Raw genomic sequence first — 21355 nt, forward strand, 5'->3', positions numbered from 1 at the left:
AGAAAATAACAGAGTGGACATTCAGTGCGTAAAATTAGACACTATGGTATGTGAAAGATATTGAGCTAACATATTTGTAAACTTATAGTTATCATTTTATTTCTGTTAAAGCATAAATATATTTAAATTTTACTGAAGGGATAGTTCTCCCAAAAATGAAAATTCTCTCGTCATTGACTCACCCTCATGCCATCCCAGATGTGTATGTCTTTCTTTCTTCAGCAGAACACAAACAAAGATTTTTAGAAAAATATATCAGCTCTGTAGGTCCATACAATGCAAGTGAATGGTGAACAGACATTTGTAGCTCCAAAAATCACATAAAGGAAACATAAAAGTAATCCATTAGACTCCAGTGGTTAAATCCATATCTTTAGAAGCAATATAATAGGTGTGGGTGAGAAACAGAACAATATTTAAGTCCTTTTTTTATCCTAAATATCTACTTAAACTTTCACTTTCACAGGCATAACATGTGATTTTCAGTTGTAAAAGTGAGAGTGGAGATTTAGAGTAAAACAATTGAATACATTTTTATCTGTTTCTCACACACACCTATTATATCGCTTCTGAAGATATGAATTTAACCACTGGAGTCTTATGGATTATGGGTTTTTTTATGTGAATTTTGAAGCGAAAAATTCTGATCACCATTAACTTGCATTGTATGGACCTACAGAGCTGAGATATTCTTCTAAAAATCTTTGTTTTTGTTTTGCTGAAGAAGGAAAGTCATACACATCTGAGATGGCATGAGAGTGAGTAAATGATGAGAGAATTTTCATTTCTGGGTGAACTATCCCTTTTATTTCCCCTATATATTTTCATAACAGGGTGGACATATTTTTCTGACAACACATGACTAACATCACAAAATAAAGGAACATATAAATAAAACAGAAGAGTTACACACTTCAAATGACATTATTTTACTGAATGGCTGATGTCTGCTTCCAATGTGTGACATCATTTCATAACATGGCCCTTCAGTTAAAAGTCACAGTATCACAACAATCGAATCACACAAAAATATTCCACTATAAGTGTAAAAATTACACATTCACCATAAAAGAATGCATGCTTTTAAGAGAATGTAAACTAAACACTTAATTGGATGGTAAACATTTTAGAACATTTATTATTTAGCACTTTTTGTGTCAAAGATGTTTAAGATGCAACTCTGGGGACATGAGGAAATGACACAAGTGTAATAAATAAAAATTATTTCAATTATTTAATACTGGACTTTTAGGCCCACAGCCACACTGTTTCAAATTACAAATAGTCTTCATTCCTTTTGAACAAGCCTAGTAAAAACAATTATTGGTTGAAACAAGCATAACAAATACCATAACCTGAACTAGGGACTTAAAAGTTACCAAGTTGTAGGAATGACCCAGTTACTACCCTGTACATTCAAATGCTAAAGGTTTTTAATAAACCAATATACCTGTCCATTAATTGATTGCTCATTGGTGTGCCAGTGAAACTGCTACTGTTCCTGCATCTCATTGCACCAATTAGCCAAACCTAACCAAACTAGCATAGTCAGCATGAAAATTGGTGAAAAGCTTGGAAAAAAAAGAAAGAAGAGATCATTGGTTTATTGCAGTGTGTGAATAATTGCTTGTTGTTGTACCTAGATTGGTTGAATATGTGAAAATGTTTGAGTTGTTTGAGTGACAGGTGCTGAATATTTGGTTTGATGTGGTCATGGCTGACAAGTGCTCTTGTGTTCATTTAGCTGCAGGTACAAGAGAAGACAGAAAGAGAGACAGAAAGGGTATTTGTGAGCGTATCTACAGTATGTGAAAGTGAAAGTGTAAGGATAATGAAAACAGAAAAAGATGAGAAAGCAAGCATGTGTAGGTTTTAGTGTGTGCCTGACAGTGAGAGTGAACAGAAAAGAGATGCCTGTTAACATGCTGCACTGCGAACACACACTGCTCTTTAAACACAGATTGATGGAGTAATGTCACGCTGCTTGGAGGTCTATTCTGTAGAGGGCTTGAGGGGGAACTGACATCCGGGCATCCTCCATAAGTATTTCCATGCTCATTTCCTGAAAAGCTATATAAAAAGAGAGAATAAAGTGGCTTTTTTTGAAAATTGTACATGAACTTTTTTTCTGATCAAACAGTATTTACATGCATAAGAGTGATAAGAGTGACTTTGAAAGGAATGTGTGAAGTGTGTGACACAGTTCGGCCATTGATTAAAGGCAGATTTGGGCAGCAGCTGTGTGTGTCGGGATCTCTTTTTTCATAGACATCTGTGACTGCTCGATGGAAACATGTTTTTATCCAGTCGTTTTGGCTTCTTTAACACTCCACAATACACTTCACTTGATTCTAAAGCTTATTAACATAGATAGATAGATAGATAGATAGATAGATAGATAGATAGACGATGATGTATGTATGTATGGATGGATGGATGGATGGATGGATGGATGTGTGAATTTATGTTTGCACCGTAAATGTAAACATGTAAACTTTGTAAACAGTTTCTTTTCTGAAACTTTTTGAAAACTCAAACTTTCAAACCAAAATTTGTCCACTACTGTAAATCGGTGCCAGGACTACAGATGTCTTCAGCCTCGGCACCTGTTGTCATGGGACAGATCAGGATGAATTCCGATTAACCGAGATGCATTCCAGCATATTACCCTCTCAACACTGGCCCAGCCATCCCACCCTGATCCCAACACAAACTTCCTGAACATCCATAAAATGATTTACTCACACAGAACAGTTGTTGCTGTAATGTGTGTATGTCTGTGTGTTTTTTGTTTTCTTCTTCTTTCAGACACAGACAAAGAGAGAGGAATGGGATAGCACCCTTCGGACCACACATCTCGCAGGCTGTGTGTAAAAAAGGCTTCTTCACGCTCATTGCTGTGCTGCTGCCCCTGAAATCAGTGTCATGAGCTGGTTCTGTCTGTCATCTGAGTGAGTGAATGAGCGAGTGAGTGATTGAGTGAGTGAGGTGTTGTGGATAAAGCTCAGAAGGTTGCTGGTTTGAGCCTTGCAGTATGTATCGCTATTATGTATATTGCTGGCACCTTTTAGTTTGTCTCTTTTTTGAAAATTGAGTGAGTGAGACTGAGTGAGTGCATGTGGGCTCAGGGGGAAGTGCAATGGGGATTATTTAGTGGATGATTTTATCTACAGGGTTGCCCCTGTATCTGCACTATCTTACTGTAACCCCCCAGGGGCCTTTTACCCCAAGTGTGGGGTAAAAGGCCCCCTTCGCCCACATTAAATAAATAAATAAATAAATATAATAATCAAATCAACTTTTAGTTAATATTTCTTCTCACACACAATTCATTGCTCCATCAATATCCAATAAAGAAATGTATTGTAATGTGATGTTTTTTCAAGCTTGATACCAAAACAGTATTTTTTCTTAAGGGGTGCCTTTAGCACTGTTGTACCTTAATATTTATTGTCACTATACTAGAGCTTATATCACTGCATCTGCTCCACCTGTGACTCAGGGGTGGATTATGACTAGCCAGAACCCTGTGGCCACTTTCCTTTTAGGGCCCCCCCTGGTCCAATTATCTTTTAAAGTTGAGATCTACTCAATCGATTTTCCTTGATTTAAGTCTCTTTTAATACCTGTTCTTTTATTTATAGTCAGATTTATTCAAACACACAGCACAGATGTGGTAAAGAAACAGCTCAACTGAAACACGTTCTCTGAACAGCCACTGTTCTCAAGGAGACAGTACCATTTTAACATTTGTTGTGCATAATGTAAACTCAATGTAAATACTACAAATTATGCATACAAAATTCATATATTTAAAGGGGTCATAATAAATTATGAAATATTTTAACTTCACTTTAAATATTGATAAATTTAACAAATACCTTAGGCTCCTACAGTATCTATGCAAGGGTTTGGTGAAATTCAGCAAAGAGTTCAGGCAGTTCTGGCTCACGCTGCTATAGATTTTCTAACTCATCTGAATGATGGTGTGCATTCCATTCATAAGTGATCATCCCATACACCCTATTTCCTTCAAAGACATTACCCTCCATTGTGAGATCTTTGAAGGGCTGAAAGGTGTGGGGCTCAAAAACAGTGGTCATTTGGACATTTTCTGGGAAATTCTGTTTGGAATGAACCTACAGCTTGGCTACCATTATTATTCATCCATCAAATAATTTAAGCCTTTTCAAAGTGTCCAAAAATCCTCTAGACTACATTACTTTGACAGAATATTAAATTAGCTACGACTCTGTTATGGAATGTTCGTAATTTCAAACTTCAGCTCTCAAAACTTGCACACAAGCCCTTAAATCTGCTTTAAGATACTCTCTTTCTTTCTTTCTTTCTTTCTTACTGTTAAACCTAAAAAATTCCTAACTTCAAGCATTTAAAACTATTTTAAACTTTCAGACAAGGTTTTGTCAGACCAACATTATAGTTTGTCTCAACAAACTTTACGTATCTAGAGTTTAATCAGTACTTCTGAACCACACAAAGTAAAATATCAATAATTTCTTCCTCACAACCAACTAAGCCAAGTTATTTTTATTTATTTTTTGTAATGGAGGGCAAAGATGCAGTTATAGCGATAAACATTTTTTTTCGACAGCCCATTTATACAACAAATAAAGCTTAACCATATAAAGCCTAACATATGAAATAAAAGTCAGAAGATTATATTTTTAAAACCTGTTTAAACCTATTTTTTGATGAAATAAGCACATTGCTTGAATTCAATAAATACTAATTTTGAAATAAAAGTAACAATATAAACGTTATTGTTAATTTTACTTGATCAAAATCAGCAAAGATTTCACATAAAAAAGATGAGTGCATCAAAATATGAAGGTAGCTATTTTGGAAATTATTTTACAAGGTCTTCTTCTTCCAGAAGAGCACGGACACTTTCACCAGGCAGCGTTATCAGATTAAAGAGTGACTCAAAAAATGTTACTAGAAACAGGAAGCCAAAAGGGTGCTATAAGAGGGGTGGGGACCCTCATAGTCACAGGGCCCTGTTTAGGGGGCCTTGTATAAGCTGTGGCACCCACATATTTAAGCATATACAAACATTTGTTTTCAAAGTTGATGAGCAAGCAATTTTACTTTCAGAAAAGGAGAACATGCAGAAACAACAAACATCTGTATGCTATGTTATCTATATTTAATCTTATACTTTTATATATTTTAACCTGGAGTTCACCATCACAATAGCCATAGAAGCAGATAGATAGAAGCACAGATTTACATGATTTACTTGAGCAAACTAAGGCAGTTATGAAAATAAGGGCAGAGTGGCTACTTCTCTCATGGAAAGAGAGATGACTTTGGTCAAAATAAATAAATAAGTAAATACATAAATAAATAACCTATCTGCTTTTACATAAAATTAAACAATTTACGTTAGCACAAGTACAGTGTGTTGTTCTTTGACTAGTAGGCTAGTGCAATACGTTTCAAAAGCATCCTTCCGTGCGTTATGGTGTGTTTATCAAACACATCAAATATAATTGTATTATCATCAGATATTTGATTCAACTTTATCTTCTGTGCGCTTCAAATGAAATCATCTTAAGCCTGGGGATGACTTCACACTTCTCTTCTGTCCGGTTCAGCTGTTCGTTGATGTCGCCTCTTGACCCATACCGACGCTCAAGTTTATATTCCTGCGGGTGAAAGCCGACGCCGCAGACCACCCCATCTGTACGGTACTCCATCAGGCCCTGGTACATATTAAAGTTATTTTCGGGTCATTTAACTTCTATGTGATAGAGGGCTAGGGGCTGACGCAAAACCGTAAATCATGAAGCGTTGGAACGGGCTGGTTCCATAACAGATTATCATATGGATTTTAGGTGAGGTTAAAGTAGTCCCTGAAGGCCTGAACAGAACCTTATTGCATAATGATACCGGTACATGCAGATGCGTTGACAGGCGTGTTTCACCACTGACGCATACAAGCAACATATATTAACAGGCCTATACCTCTTTCTAAAGGATTTTCACAATTTAACAACATGGATAAAAACAGATATCTACACAAACACATCTTTCAAGAGTAAAAAGTCTTAAAAATGTCTCTGTGCAGCAAATCTAAAATAAGGATACATATGATAACGCTTGTCCTTCATTGGCAACCATAAAATTGTACTGTCATCAATAATTCGAAAAGGAATTAAATTCCCATTAGTGGCTACATTGGGGAAAGTGGAGATTTTAGACAGACTTGATAAAAATGTGATACTATTTGAAATTATATAAAGATATGGAGCATAAAATTGCAACATTAGTTGATAACAGGCAAGCAGATTTTGTTGCAAAACTTTAAACACTATACATCTGCCCTTTGGAGAATTTTTTAGTTTGTTTGTTTGTTTGTTTTGCTCTTATTGCCCAGATAAATTGACAGACCATCGTTGAATTTTCGTGTAACAAATGAACATGCAAAACCGATAAAACAATAAGAACTCTCTTGCAGTTTAGACTTTTGAAATTTGTGGAATCAGAATGTGACAACTAAGCCTACTTTACTATTCAGTTGTTTTGTTTTAGCTTTTTAGCAGCCTAATCATGTGAATTCAAGGAATATTCTGGGTTCAACTCAAGTTAAGCTCAATCGACAGCATTTGTGGCATAATGTTGATTACCACAAAAATTCACTTCGACTCCTCTCTCCTTTTATTAAAAAAATACAAAATAAAAAAGGGCATAAATCGGTGTTAAAGTGAGACAGTGGAAGTCAAGGTCTATCTGCATATGTTAAAATAGCCTACTCATTGTTTCAAAAGTATGGCCACAAGACGTAAACAATATGAGTGTTAAAATTAGGTTCAATAGGTTAGGTTTAACCTATTTTATTGTGATAAAATCACATACTAACATTTCCTGTGTAAAGTTATATCCAGTTTTACAACTCCGTTGCCATGACGATTCAAAACGGCCATTAAAACTTTTGAACAGCTTTACAGCTCGAATAATACACGTTTTAACAGAAGCAATGAAAGTGTTTTAGAAAATTACACTCCACATTTCTGTCTTTAAACCCTCCAAAAAGTGGCCCCCCATTTTTTTCCTTCTTTTTTAAAGAAAAGTGGGGACAGGTCGAAATTATCTTTTGTGTTAATCAATGCCACATGTAGGCTAAAGTTGGCTAATGCTGCTAAAAGAGTACTGCGTTTAAACCATGTTTGTGTTCTAGGTACAATGTTGCAGTGGTTCCCAACCCTGTCCCTGGAGGCCCCCCCAACACTACACATTTTGGATATCTCCCTATTCAAACACACCTGATTCAACTCATTAGCTCATTGCTCTACGAGCTGAATTGGGTGTGTCAGATAAGGGAGATATACAAAATGTGCAGTGTTGGGGGGCTTCCAGGAACGTGGTTGGGAACCACTTGTTTAGAGGTTTATTGTTCTAATATCCAAGTCACTGAGAGCACTTGTTTCTTCGAATCTTCAGATCATGTATTCCCAAAGGTGGGACAATCGTTCATCCTCTCTCACAGGGAATGACATCACAGCCCGCTAAGAGCCCAGCCTGATCCCACAGTGAATTCGGAAAGAATAGACCGAATTTTCTTTCATCAAAATCGGTATACCTTGGCTAAAATTTGGCTAAGAGCGGCTGTGACCACCCTGTGTTAATTGAATATGACGAACTGTTCTCCGGCTCACCCCTCGCCACCTCGGGACTGCACAGACTGCGATGAGAGACCCAGAAGGAGATTTCGTGATTTCCCCGGCTTTTGAAGTGCAAGGCCGACAGTGAGATCACGGAAGGCCCTGTCTGTCTGGGTCTGCTTGAGACAGTAAATTAATACCACATGTGAGAGGCAAGCGGAGTGAAGCCTATTGACCACCCATTGCTTATGATGATACCAGGTGTCCCGCTCTTTGTTCTCTTTGTGTGTATACCTTCATTATATAAAAAAGCGGCCTGACAGAGATGGGCTCTGAAAAAATCTGCACAGCAGATGCCATTGTGAACGGGGTGAAAGCCCACCGTTGTCCCACGATAGGGCGCCTTCTGTTTGTAGAATTCTTGTCAACTCCTCTTCCTTTCACATGTTCCATTTTTGGAGGTGCGAAGAAGCGAACAATTTGTTTACGGCGAAATGTTTTGACTGCGGCGCAACCATCATACCGCTACAAGGCGGCGGCCTTTTAGAAATCAACCAGTAGGCTCCACGAGTCCTATTCATCGACTCGTGGAGCCTACTGGTTGATTTCTAAAAGCCTCTTGTGGTTCACTGAAAAATAGAAGCACATCCCGAATCCTTCAAGATAGACAAAGTTATGCTACTTATTTCAAAACGACAGCTGTTAGGTGTATTTGTTTTGTGACACTTTTAGAATTAAAACGTGTTTCTTTACATATAACTAGTCTATACGTGAATTGTGAATGCATATACATAACTTTAGTAACATAAGCATCCAAGCTAGTCGAGTTTTAGCCATGGAATTAGCTGGATAAACTTTCTGTCACGTAGTAACTGTGGCGAAACACGCTGTAATTTTACAGTTCATCCTCATTAATTTATGGCAAATCGGTGCAAAAGCATATAATATGTACATATATGTGCATAGGCTACTGAATAGCCTATATAATTTTCTTGTGACGCTCTAGTTATGCTCGATTGTCAACGCAAAACCGATAATAAACAACAAACTTATTAGTGCAAAAATATCAGTCCAGTTTCAAGCACTGAGAGAGATAGGTGAAATGAAAAACAACTTAGATGCATTTTAATAAAATGCAAAAGTTGGCCTATACACTGCAGCACAAAGCTAAGAAATCAGTGAATGTGCGCTAATAATTTATTGACGGAATTAATAAATAGAAAACATAAATGTAAATTTGATCGTAGACATACTTCATGCATGCACAAGTGTTAAGAATAGCCTCAAGTATTAAAATCACGTTTGAATTTCTAATGTATTGTGAGTTGTGAAAACTTTATTTTCACAGTATTTTGGGGCCATTTGTTTCCTATTATGCCTCGCCAGGAGATATGTACATGCATTTCTTTATTTTCTACGTTTTTACATATTTACAGAGTCGTGTAATTGCAGCAATAATAAGTTATTATTTAATTTCATAAATCCAAAGTACATTTTATAAGTATTGGTAATGTGTTTTCAGTACATCCAAAAATGTCATATTGTTCTACTTGGAATCGTGCAATAGTTTAATCCTATTGGCTTATTCCCAACGCTACTAATTTCAACAATAACAGAATTGTGATTATATTAGCTATAAATCAGCCAGCAAACAGATACCAAGCTTGCAGATGTTATCCAAACTTTTTCTATTGATATCCTAGATCTCAAGTACTCTTCTTTATTGCAAGCTTCTGGCCTGAAGCAACTGACCAGTTAGGGTGGGTTGATGAGAATGGAGGTACTTGATTATATCCACCATGTAATTTATCTGCTCCACATTTGTGGCTGCTCTCCCAGTGGTCCTAATGCCGCATTGAGAGGTTGGCATTCAATGTCACACATTGTTGGATCACCCCACCAGTGTTACCTCTGTATGCATTTGTCACGCATTTTTAACAGCAAAAACTGAATTGATGTAGACCTTGAAGGAAGAGGGCAAACTGGTTTACAAAAGAACTGTGAAATTGTGTCATATGGGTTGGCTAATCCTTGAGAGAAAATACTATTGACCTCAAGGAGTACCTTCATATTGAGGTAGTTTTCCCAGCCCTGTTATTCATAACTTGTATTCATCGTTTAGACTTCCCAGAGCATGTCTGGATTAGTTTAATCTCTGATTATGCTTTATTTTAGACGTTTGTGGCCAAAATGACATCCATATCTCCAATGCAATTCCCACTGATTTGGTCCATTTATGGAATACAAAACTGATTAGCTACCACACATGCTGCTCTGTAATTGTAGGGGGTGGGGTGGGTGGGAGTTATACCAGGTTCTAGGCAGTGGGACAGTGCAGAATTGTGATCTAAGCATGATGCCTATGCGTGCCCACAACAGAAACACATGTTGCTACACACTCTCACGGCGAAATCGTAAGGATTCATACGACTTTTCTAAATTTGGCTAATTCGTATGATGTCTTACCACTGCACTCCTATTAATTCATACAACTTTCACTACAGCCAATGACGTCGCTGGACATCGTTTCCATCTAATAGGCAACACTTACTTATTTCTGTCACACACAACAGCTTCCTATCATGTTTACACACTCTACTGATTGGTTAGGTTTAGATAAGGGGTTTGGGTGAGGGCATAATATTAATAAGCATGTCTTTAGCCTTGTGGGCGCTTACTTCCGCATTACACATCCGGGCATTTGCAAGTGATGAAATCGTACAAATTTATACGAACAAACTGTACAAAATCAAAATCATGTAAGCATATTGCAGTGTGTAAGCATCGGGCGCTGGCTGTGTTGTGATGTGAATAGCCCTGGAACCACTGGCCCCCACCCATGGCGTGTTCCAATAGGATTACCAATCACTTAGCTCCTATATTTGCATCCTATAGTCCTATTCAGGTTCACTGGTCGCTTCCGCTGCCCTTTGATCAATGGTGCATGTATGCCTCTAGTCAACGAGGGCGCAAACGGACACAACCAAGCGATGCTGTGAAATTTGTACCGGCGATGCAGCAAGCTTTTCCTGTCCCCAACCCCAGTGCTTTGGGAAATGAAAACAGAATTCTCTGCACCTCTCTCTCCTTTTCCATTGAAAAGGGGGTGAAGTTCGCTCACCTTTATGTGGAGTAGTTCTTCTAATTTTCTAGAATTTTTTTTCACAGTTGCCCTGCTAAAAATAGGCAATTTCCATAGTTTCTTTTATTGCTTTAATTTACATATATATTAAATACACGTTGTATGCTAGCTGTAGGGCAGAGCATGCATGCGCTGTTTCAGCTGTCTTTTGTTTTACTGAAGCACCTGCCGAACGAAGCACAGCAGATATATTTTTTAATGCGTGATGATGGGCTATATTTATATAGGGTGATCACGTAGTTATGTCAAGTAATAATGTTCCTCGCATAAGGGGATCTATTTACAACATTTTTCTTGTCCCAAATCAGCACACGGCTATGAGATGAGTTCAAAATGAGAAAGACTAAAAAAATAAATCCTGAGCATGAAATCCTTCTTATACTATAAACACAAGAACTTGAAAAAACGCACGTCAATACAAAGGATCAATACAAACATGACAAGAATGGGGACAACATCTGAATTGCAATGTTGAATCAACAATTTAACAAACAAAAAAATAATATATATATATATATATACTTTTTTTTCACCACTCAAACGGACTATTTACTGTCCGTGAACAAACAGGTTATACCTATACACATTATACCTATTATACAGAATCTACAACGATTGTTTTAATCTAGATTTTTGGTACTCTAAATTGCATTCATTACATTATATTGCCGGGCCTTGTGCTGTTTTTTTTTTTTTTTTTTTTTTTTTTTTTTGATGGTTCGAAAATAAAATGCAAATTATCATTGGATTTGCTCATTTTTACATTAAACGTATTACATTTCTATTTTTTTCTCCCATTGCTTTTAATATTGAAGCTTCTCATTTGCAATGTCCCTATCATTTGAAAGACAGCGGTTTTGATTTGTTCTTTATTGTACAACTGGGAGGGCCCTGACCTCTCAAATTAATGCTTTAAGAAGCGCCTTCATATAACAGCATTACAGCAGCTTTTTATTAAATTTATAGGTTGTCACGCGACAAGAAAACACGAGGGATTGGCTCGTCCATACTAAAGCAAATTAATTTCATATAATGAATGTTAGACAGATTGTAATGAAATAATCCCATTGTACTCACCATGCTTAAATAAATAATGTCAATCGGTTTATGACAATTAATATTTAATGTACTGGTGTTTTGGAAATTGTTCTCTGTTCTATGTGTGAGTGTTTATTAAATTCACTGAACAATGCAAGCGAGAACGCGCAGCAGTTAGCAGCAGAATAATTTAAAAAAATAATCTACCCGCGGGCTGTTGTGGTAGCAAACCCATTGTAGGGTGGCAATAAATGTATTAATTTAACGAAATTTCTACGTTAAATAATATAACTGATTATTCTGTATTTCAGTATTAAAACAAAGTAGATTCCCCCTTTAGATCATTTGTAAGAAGTGATAAGGAATTTTTAGTATTCCGAGATATGTAATAAAAATTATATTAATGAAATTGAATTAGTCATTTAGCACTGCCTATCCATGTTCACTTATTTTCTTTAATATTATGCAATAATAGTTTAACTAGTAGTTTGAAAAGTACTTCCAGTATGTGATCATTTCAAAACTAGGTTCTCATCCTTACACAATAGGCAGGCATAGCAGATCCCTCCAAATGTGATGCCATATTAATACATAATTGAAAATGTCAAGCTTAGCTTCATCAGCAATACTCTACATAATAACTGTTCATATTTAACTGTAAGGTTAAGTAAGGATAAGTAGTAAACGTCTAGTCGTGCAGTATTGTCAAGCAAGTTGTAAAATTTAAAAAAACACTTTTTGGTAGTCCTTATGCCCTGATGACTAATCGTCTGAAAAATGAAAGCAGCACCAGAGTAATGCATGGCTTATGTGCTAGATCCCTGTAGCTTATAAACCTCAGTCACTGTACATGGCGTGACAACAGTTGGTGCTATCCCTTTTACTTACAAATGACAACACTGAATATGCCAATACAGGTAATGGAACGGTTATTTCTAACGAATTAGTATGAAAGAAGTTCTGACAGTAATAAACCCTGTATTTATAGAATACATTGACTGTAAGTCAAAGCATTCTGTAGCATAATGAAGCGGACTGGAGAGTGTGGCTAAGCTTAGACACGTAACCCTATAATGCATTATTGTCGAAACCAAAAGAAACGCTAAATTCTAATATAGTTTATTGGCCATGGATGTATAATTTATTTTTGTGGGGATAAACCTTCATATGTAACAAAACAGTAACAACCCGTAAAAATGTTTTAGAGCCAATATAAAAATTATATAGGTCTACGTTTCAACTTTCAACAATACCCTCACACCAGTGTGTTTAACAATTTATCTACTTTCTCCAAAGAAAATCCGAATTGGCTCTAGAAAAATAAATAAAAAAATAAATAATTTTTTTTTTAGTCATTAGCATACTTCCATGTCGAACTGTAAAAACGCAAAAAACAAATAAATAAATACATTTAAAAAAAAAAAATCCGTTATGCGTTAATTTACTAAATGCTATAACACTCAAGTCTTGTGGTTTAAGTTATTTGCACTGTTACTCTTTTTGACATGACTAAAATAATTGTAAATATGAAAGTGTAAACAAATAGCTTTAAAGATATGCAAGTTTGATGATAGTAAAACGACTGAAGTAATGCTCACAGCGACTTCTTCAACGTTCTTAAACATCCATGGTTTTGTTTTGACTGCTTAACTTGACCTTTTAACCCCTCTGCGAGAGTATCCTGAATCTCTACTTTGATCCTGCACACACTGCCTCGCAAAAGACACTTCTATCCGCAGCCAGACGCTGTGAGCGCTTTTCTGCAATGCTGTTTTCATCGCTGGAAGTCAGGGAAACATTTTTTATGGATGGCTATAGACATTCAGACAGTCTATTAAAATAATTTGCTGTAAAACACCGTAGACGTGGTGATGCAATGCAAGCGTTTAAAGATACCGTTCCATATGGATGGACGATCTCGGATCTTACCTCGCCTTGTTTGTAATAATATGTGGCAGATTCACAGAGCACAATTAGTTTTGCATGTGTATAGTGTAGTTTACCATTGACATGCGCAGAATGTTTTTTAAGTCAATAACAGGCGACATGGAGAATGATTGTGTGTCCAACGTCAGCGTAAATGGAAATATTTCCATATGTTATAGCCTATCTGTATATATATATATATATATATATATATATATATATATATATATATATATATATATATAGTATATCGTAGCTATATTAAAGCTAAATGCAAAATGCCCTTGAGCGGTAAATGAAACTTTAGTTTTAATGTTTTCAGTCCTTCAGTATTTATCAAAACGACATAAAACTTTACTTAAAACAATAAGCATACTTGTAATATTAATAATGATAATGTAAAAAAAAAAAAAAAAAAAAAAAAAAAAAAAACATTTAGACTTGTGATGACTCCATATTATGGCTATTATGAAAAAGATTCATATTCTCAATCAGATATTGAAAATGCGACGTTCAAACAGACTGATTCTAAAGAATTATCTCAAAGGTATATCACTCTTCAAAAATAATTGCAATATATACGGAAACACATTTTGCATTTATCGTGCAACCACAATCCAATGCCTCGTTTAAAAAATATAGTTTATCGTAGAAAAATCGTCTTTTGTGATAGGCCTACATTTATCAAAATTAAATAAATAAAATAAAGTTAAAGGTTGTGACAAGTCATCGTAGCGTTCAAATAGCTAAAGATCATGTAATTGCGTGAAAGTTTGTAGACTAGAAAAAAATAAACAGAACAAAAAAACAAAGGCACATTCTATCATTTTATTTCAGACAACATAATCTGAACATATTAAAATCTTTGGCTTGGAGCGTTGGTTCAGTCACGCATTTGAAGACTGTGAGATAAGGGATTTAAGAGACAGGGCTATCACAAAAACTAACAAGCCTGACATTTAGGCCTACTGGAACGGTGAGCAACCACATTGGGGAAAGAGATAAACGTTAGAAATATTAGCAAGTAAGGAGCAACATAGACATCCCTTACCTGGAATTAAATATACACATCTTACAGTTTTGGCTATATATAAATTTTTCATAGTGTTCGTATGTAGATGCATGTCCATATACTGTATGATAAACAGGAATTTGTTTAAATAGCGTCTCCTCGATTCGCAGAATTTTCCTTTTCATTTCAGTCATAAAAAATATGAAAATCACTTTTGCCGGGGTCAGCGTCCATGGCCATTGTAGGGGAGAAATCTGGCCATTTTTATTCACTATCGTCTTTTTCATCTTGAACTGTAGTTGTGGAATGGTTGTAGAGTCCTTGAGCCATGAGCTGAAGAGCAAGGCCGTTCTTATAACCAGTGGCCTTTTTTATTTTGGCCCTCTTGTTTTGGAACCAGATTTTTATTTGCGACTCGTTGAGGTTGAGTTCCTGGGCCAGCGACTGTCTCCGCTGCTCCGTAATGTACCGATTGGCCTGAAACTCGGCTTTAAGTCTCTGCAGCTGTTCAGCCGTGAAAGCGGTTCTCGGTCGCTTGTCTTCCTTCTCGCTTTTCTTCTTTTTCAATTTTCGTGTCCTTGGGCCTAGTGTAGAAACAACAATAAAACGAAGACATAAATATCATGAAGCATTATGAATACCTCTTATCCACAGCTGATAGAGAATACCTTGAAACGATTGATGCGGTGTTAACATTAAGAGACGGGCGTAGCTAGTGGGGTGGGAAAGATTCTAGGGGCCCAAAGGTCCAGGGGGCCCCACAACATATTCTAACTGTAAAAGAGCAATATACAGTCAGGGGGCCCAGATTACCTTGCTACGGCCCTAAAGGCTTACCTGACACTTCCGTGTTGGCTGCACTCTCGTTTTATTTTTATTTATTTTTTTATTTTTGCATTTTTGGTTTTTTGGTTTTTTTTACAGTTTCCTGCTGAATAAAAAAAGAGCTAATGTATTTGCACGGAAAACTCATCTCTGAGGGATCGCACGTGCGTGTTTGCGTTTATGTAAAGCACAAAGAATTACGTCAGCAGATGCAAAATGCTGAGAAAAAAAGGGTAAAATCTGTTGAATTTCAAGAGTGTAGTTGTTCTGTAAACATGCTAGAAAAAAATGCTATACCATTATACGAAACAAGGGTAATAGTTTAGTCAGTTATTTTGCTACTTACTAAATAATATACTACAAATGCATTAATAAAAGTAACCCTCTTTAAGCTATTTAATTAAAATGTTTTAAATGTTTTAATCATTGGCAGTTCGTGGACCCTCGATGTGTAGACCTGCATTTCTAAAAAAAAAAAAAAAACTTTATGTAGGCCTCAGTCCTCGCTGTCTCTTGAGCTTACACCCACCGAACATAACGGGAAGACAAACGAGGCTTTGTGTAGGACTGCCTGTTCTCAGAAAAGTTATTATTCAACATATAAATTATTTTTTATGATTCATAACTTGGAAGCGGAAGAATCATGGCAGCACACCTCTCTAAAACAACTTCAGTATATTTCTTATTCTAGTTTTATATTACCAGTATCTGAGACAAAGTGACAACATGCCGACACATCATTTGCCTATATTTCACCCTATTCTCCCCAACAATGACGAATCGAGTTCCTATTTAAATTCACCTCGTTACTGTCGTCAAACAGAAAAATAATCGATAGGTCAATCAGCTTTTGCTGTTATAGCCTCTGCCTTTACAACATGCAAGCAATTGTCTACATTAAAAACCTATAACTTTAGGAAAAAAGTTACTAAAACTCGTAGCTGAAAGACACAATGTAAATATCATGCTTAAAATCATGCTCTATAATTTATTATAATATAATTGCTAAATATCAAATAGCCAGGATTTTTATTTTTTATTTTTTTTTATTTTTTATTTTATTTATTTTTTTTGCTAATATAATATTACATTTGTATGTAAGTAGATTTACTTGCATGTAGTTATGTTATTGTTCTGCAAATAGTTTGTTTTTACATTTGGCCATGGATAATGTAGCTTATATGCAAACCCATCCATGCACAGTACGTGCGATTAAAAATAATAATAATAATAATAAACTATAATGCAAAACAAACATCACCACATTTGTAATACACGCACGTCAATAAAACAATTTTCTGCATTACCAATCAAACAACTGAACAGAACTTAAAGACTTCCCTTCAGGTAAATGCACCGGCTGATCGAAATTCTGCTTGCCTTGAAAGTCCAGTGTCTGATACCTCAATCCGTTAGTCAATCAGTGGTCAATCAAAGCATCTTTTCCAATAAACCAGCTGACTTTGTGTCTGGTATGCACAGTAAAACGTTTGACCTATTTAACTAAAACTGTACTTCATGTTGTTCTGTAAATGTATTGGATTTAAGTCAGATAAATTAACCACGACTGAATCAACCTGACTGACATTGGGTGACACTAGATTTAGTGGTCAGATCAGGTAGAAATAGTGCCTTTTGTTAACAACGGCATATCAACATGGAGATATAAGGAGATTCATGAAAGACAACCAAATTCATTCTATCAGCTGTGATATTCTCCCTAAAACTTGACATGTCAAAAGGCAGTTCCAAATATGCCAATCTCATATAGCCTTTTACTGTAGATATGGCCAGCAAAACATGGATTTATCGAAGAACAACAGATAACACAATTGATTAAATTGATTAAAAGTTTCTTCTTATTGTTTTCCCCCCTTCATCGTTGAGCTGGCTATTTTTACTCAAACTATGAACACTTTCAGATGAATTTGAATACTTTTAGATTTGCAAACGCACATATAAATCCTTTAGATAAATTAGAAGTACATAATAACATCAACAACCAGCCATAACATCATTGCTAATAATCTGTGGTCACAGTCGCCTATTTCATTTCAAACGCATTTCATTTCATACGAATTACACTTTACATGTATTTTAAAATTAATCACTAATATTGTACTTTTTTCTTGATTATCACGGCCTGTTTTTCTAATAGTGTAATTACGCTGTATAACAACTGATTAGAATTAGCCTGGAAATGTGTGGGCGATAGGAATTACACCATATAGTATGAATGTGCTATTTACGCGCTAAACAGAGGCTACTTATCATTTATTTATTTATTTATTTATTTATATATTTTCCTCTCCAGAAAGGATTTATATAAGCAAAATGTGGTTCCAGTTTAGTCTGCGGCCTAAGTGACAATTGCTCATGCTGCAAGCACCCTTTCTAGTACTGCTGGAAAGAGGTATTGAGGTTGAATAATAATGCTTTTTGGACGTTAAAACGAGTCAAGAGATTGCAACCTATAGTGTCAAATTATAAAAAGAAAGTGCCAATCTACGATGCCTCCCCAAAAAGTTTTACACGAGCAGCGTCACTCAATTAGCTGCCGCTGAACTCAATGTAATCACACAGTGGAATTAAGAAACTAGCGCCTTACCAGATGAAGGTCTGTCCGAGTACCTGGTGCAGTACACCCAAGCAGGCCATAGTAAAGGTTGCGATTCTTTAGCCGGCGGAGTTCCCCCGTTAGCGTTAACCACCATTATCGACGTCGTATTCTCCCCGTGCCTTGGTGTGGTAGTTCCATTTCCTTCGACAAGCTTCGCCGAAGACTGCTTTGAGGATGGCGAAGACGACGATGACGAAGAAGTGCTGTCACTACTACAGTTTGAATCCTGGCAAAGGCTGCTGTTATGCGACGGCCTTATCACCATAGGGTTAACGTTCTCCCTACCGGAGGTTTGCGCTCGGTCCCTACTCCCAAGATCTTTCTTGCAACCGAAGTCTGGCCTTAGAATATTGTCAATGAAAAAGTTCGTGGTTCTGTGGGCTTGCTGCGCTGCCTGGTGAGGCAAAATCGGAGGAGATGGTATATTGGGTGACAGCGAGACGCTCTCAGACTCAGTCGAATCACGACTATTTTGATCCTTTTGCTCCTCCATGACTGGGACAGCTGGATCGTGGTCTGCGCACCAAAATTCCACTTGTTGCAAAGAAAAATATCCGGATAGGAGAGGACAAACAAGAACACAGTCTATAATGTTATTATAAAGGTATACGAAATACCTTAGGAAAACCGACTGTCATACCATCGGAATGCTTTCCGCGATCAAGGCGTTTCAAGTGTCAAAACACACCCGTTATTCGAGTCAGACAATACATGGCGCGTTGCTCCGCAGTCCTTGACTCGCTGCCCCGTGTGACAGCTCGCGCTTCCCAAACTCTTTCTGAAAATCACTGTGCCCCTCACATACTTTTTTCCTAAACCGGAAGCACGTGAGGAAGACACACGTGCAATGGGCCAATAGGGTACCAACATCCTTGGTGTCACAAGAAGAGAATGTCCAATAGAGTTTTACGATTCTATGCAAATGAAGAATGGATGGATTTCCAAGACCAAATACTCTGCTGAACATTAAATCCACTCTAATGAGGACTGGATGTTTCTGGATCGGCAAGGGCTTTTGACAGAAGATCTGACATTGCAGCTAAATAATGAATGATTTTAGTTGGCCGTTATATTCTTGCCAAAACTAAACACTAATAGCATCGCGAGTAGCTCTTTCTGAGATTGTTAGTGGAAAAAATGGAGTGGAAAAAAAGGATGCCAAGCATGGCGAAAGGTTAGAGATGAGAGAGATTTTGAAATTGAGATAATAAATAAAAAAACAACAATTTGAAACCACCATAATACCAATTAATGATATGGTTTGCCATTTTAATTAGTAGTACCGTATTTGTGATGTTCTGAAAATACTAGCCAATATCTTAATAATTGCAATAACAATATGAGTGAATGCTTGGTTTAAACATTCTCCTCCACTTACTGTTTGTACACTTTGCCGTAAGAGTGGAAACCGGCCACATCAACACAAAGTCAACACAAACTATGCATTTTCTTGCCTGTCTTCACGTGGCCTTCAGAAGCTGCGTTACACAGACAAAACAAGCTCAATAAAAATATATATATATATATATATATATATATATATATATATATATATATATATATATATATATATATATATATATATATATAATAATGCTGGCTACGTTTTAGTGTAGGCCTATTAATAATATCTTCCTAAAAGCAAGACGTGTTAAAAACAAGTAGTAAAGTGACTTTTAATGTAAGCTTCAAATTCCGTTTCACCAATATGCAAATAATGGACGTAGAACAGCTACGCCAAAAATTAAACTGGAGAGCACACAAACATTTATAATGATAATAGGAATTTTAGTGCACGCAGCATTTATTCATATAAAACAGGTTGGGTTGAAATCTTTATTCGAAAAGCTTGAGTGGGTACTTCATAAATGTATAATTAGGACACAATCAATATGCTATTTGAGCCAAGTAGCCATTGTGAGGCACGCTCCTTTTCAGGCGGTAAATTAGCACTCCAGCTCTTATCTAGGCTGCATGCGACGTCTTGAGAGGGACTGCAAAAGATAATTTATAGGTTTTAATTAGCGCCCATTCCGCCTGATCAGCTTGGCGTTCGTCACTAGCGAGTGAATGAAAGCCGGTCAAAAGCACTGTCACTACCCGCTGGCAGTGCGCTTTATCAAGGTAAGCAGGGCCGTATTACACGAGGTGCAGAGGCGACGTAATTTCCCCAGTGCTGATAAAGCCCGTTGAATAATGCCGGAGTCATCTGAGACACCATTTACTGAAATGACTTTATTGACGACTTAACGTCGGTAATTCATTTTACCCTTCACGTATCCGACCTGGATTGGATACAGTAATGGGATGATGAATGTGGCAACGGGCCGCACCTCATACTCTTCTCTAAATGTCTCGAAAATCATTTGAAAATCGAAGTTGTAACTATTTTAATTTCATTACGGATAGGTTGAAATATTGTTCAGTCTTGGATAGCTCTGTTGCAGTGATGGCGTACGGGATATTCAATTACCCTACATAACAAAGGCGCTAGCGAGAATCTGATTGACTGGAGTGTACAACACAATGGGATATTAGCGGATAAACACAATCGTATTCGATACATAAAAACGGGGAAACTCACGACACCCTTGATTATCATGACGCATCTGAAAGGCCAACATTTTCTGCTCAGGCATTGAGACGGGATACGGCTGATGCTCCGTAACCCATGTCTTAGAAATCTTCATTGAATGTTTATTTATTTATTATTATTATTTATCTCAGATGTGTTTTATGGAATGATGAATTAGGCTTGTTATTATCCTCAAAGTTGATTCAGCCAAATTAGCTAACAGCATAAATTGCCTTCATTAAATATATGAAAAATACACTGCTTTACAAGAATAACGGCGCCTTGGCATGCAAAATAAATCAATGTAAAACTCCGTCAGGCGCATTTTCAATTAACACGTAAGTTTTTTTTTTTTTTTTTTTTTACATGATATGAATGAAGGATCTAACCAAGTCTAATCTATTTTGTGTTTGAGAAATCTAACAAAATGTGTAGCCTAAAACTTATTGTGACGTTCTACGCGAACATGACGTGAGCAGAAAGATTCTGTTCAGTATTTAACCAAGTTTCACATTTGTTTTGAGCAACACACTGTTGTATAGTCAGCATATAGACCGTGTTAATTTAACGTTAAATTTAAAGTTAATTTATA

The 21355-nt window shown here is 36.5% G+C and overlaps 1 protein-coding gene across 1 annotated transcript; it reads right to left on the reverse strand.

Annotated features, from left to right (window-relative positions):
* Window positions 1-14516: 14516 nt before the first annotated feature.
* Window positions 14517-18950, reverse strand: LOC127444996 (homeobox protein engrailed-1-B-like). Its single transcript, XM_051704693.1, has 2 exons — window positions 18177-18950; window positions 14517-15327 (listed from the first exon to the last, which is right to left on the reverse strand). Exons 1-2 carry the CDS (start codon window positions 18679-18681, stop codon window positions 15008-15010), a joined length of 825 nt encoding a protein of 274 aa, XP_051560653.1. The 5' UTR covers window positions 18682-18950; the 3' UTR covers window positions 14517-15007.
* Between the last annotated feature and the right edge of the window lie 2405 nt (window positions 18951-21355).

The sequence above is a fragment of the Myxocyprinus asiaticus genome, chromosome 8, assembly GCF_019703515.2.
Source record: "Myxocyprinus asiaticus isolate MX2 ecotype Aquarium Trade chromosome 8, UBuf_Myxa_2, whole genome shotgun sequence".
NCBI classification, from domain to species: Eukaryota; Metazoa; Chordata; class Actinopteri; order Cypriniformes; family Catostomidae; genus Myxocyprinus; species Myxocyprinus asiaticus.

Bases quoted from the DNA above. Each gene is read 5' to 3' on its own strand.
- LOC127444996 (XM_051704693.1), bottom strand. From the start codon at position 18,681: ATGGAGGAGCAAAAGGATCAAAATAGTCGTGATTCGACTGAGTCTGAG. The intron at 15,328-18,176 runs GTAAGGCGCTAG...TTTCTACACTAG, and splicing joins CTCGGACAGACCTTCATCTG to GCCCAAGGACACGAAAATTG.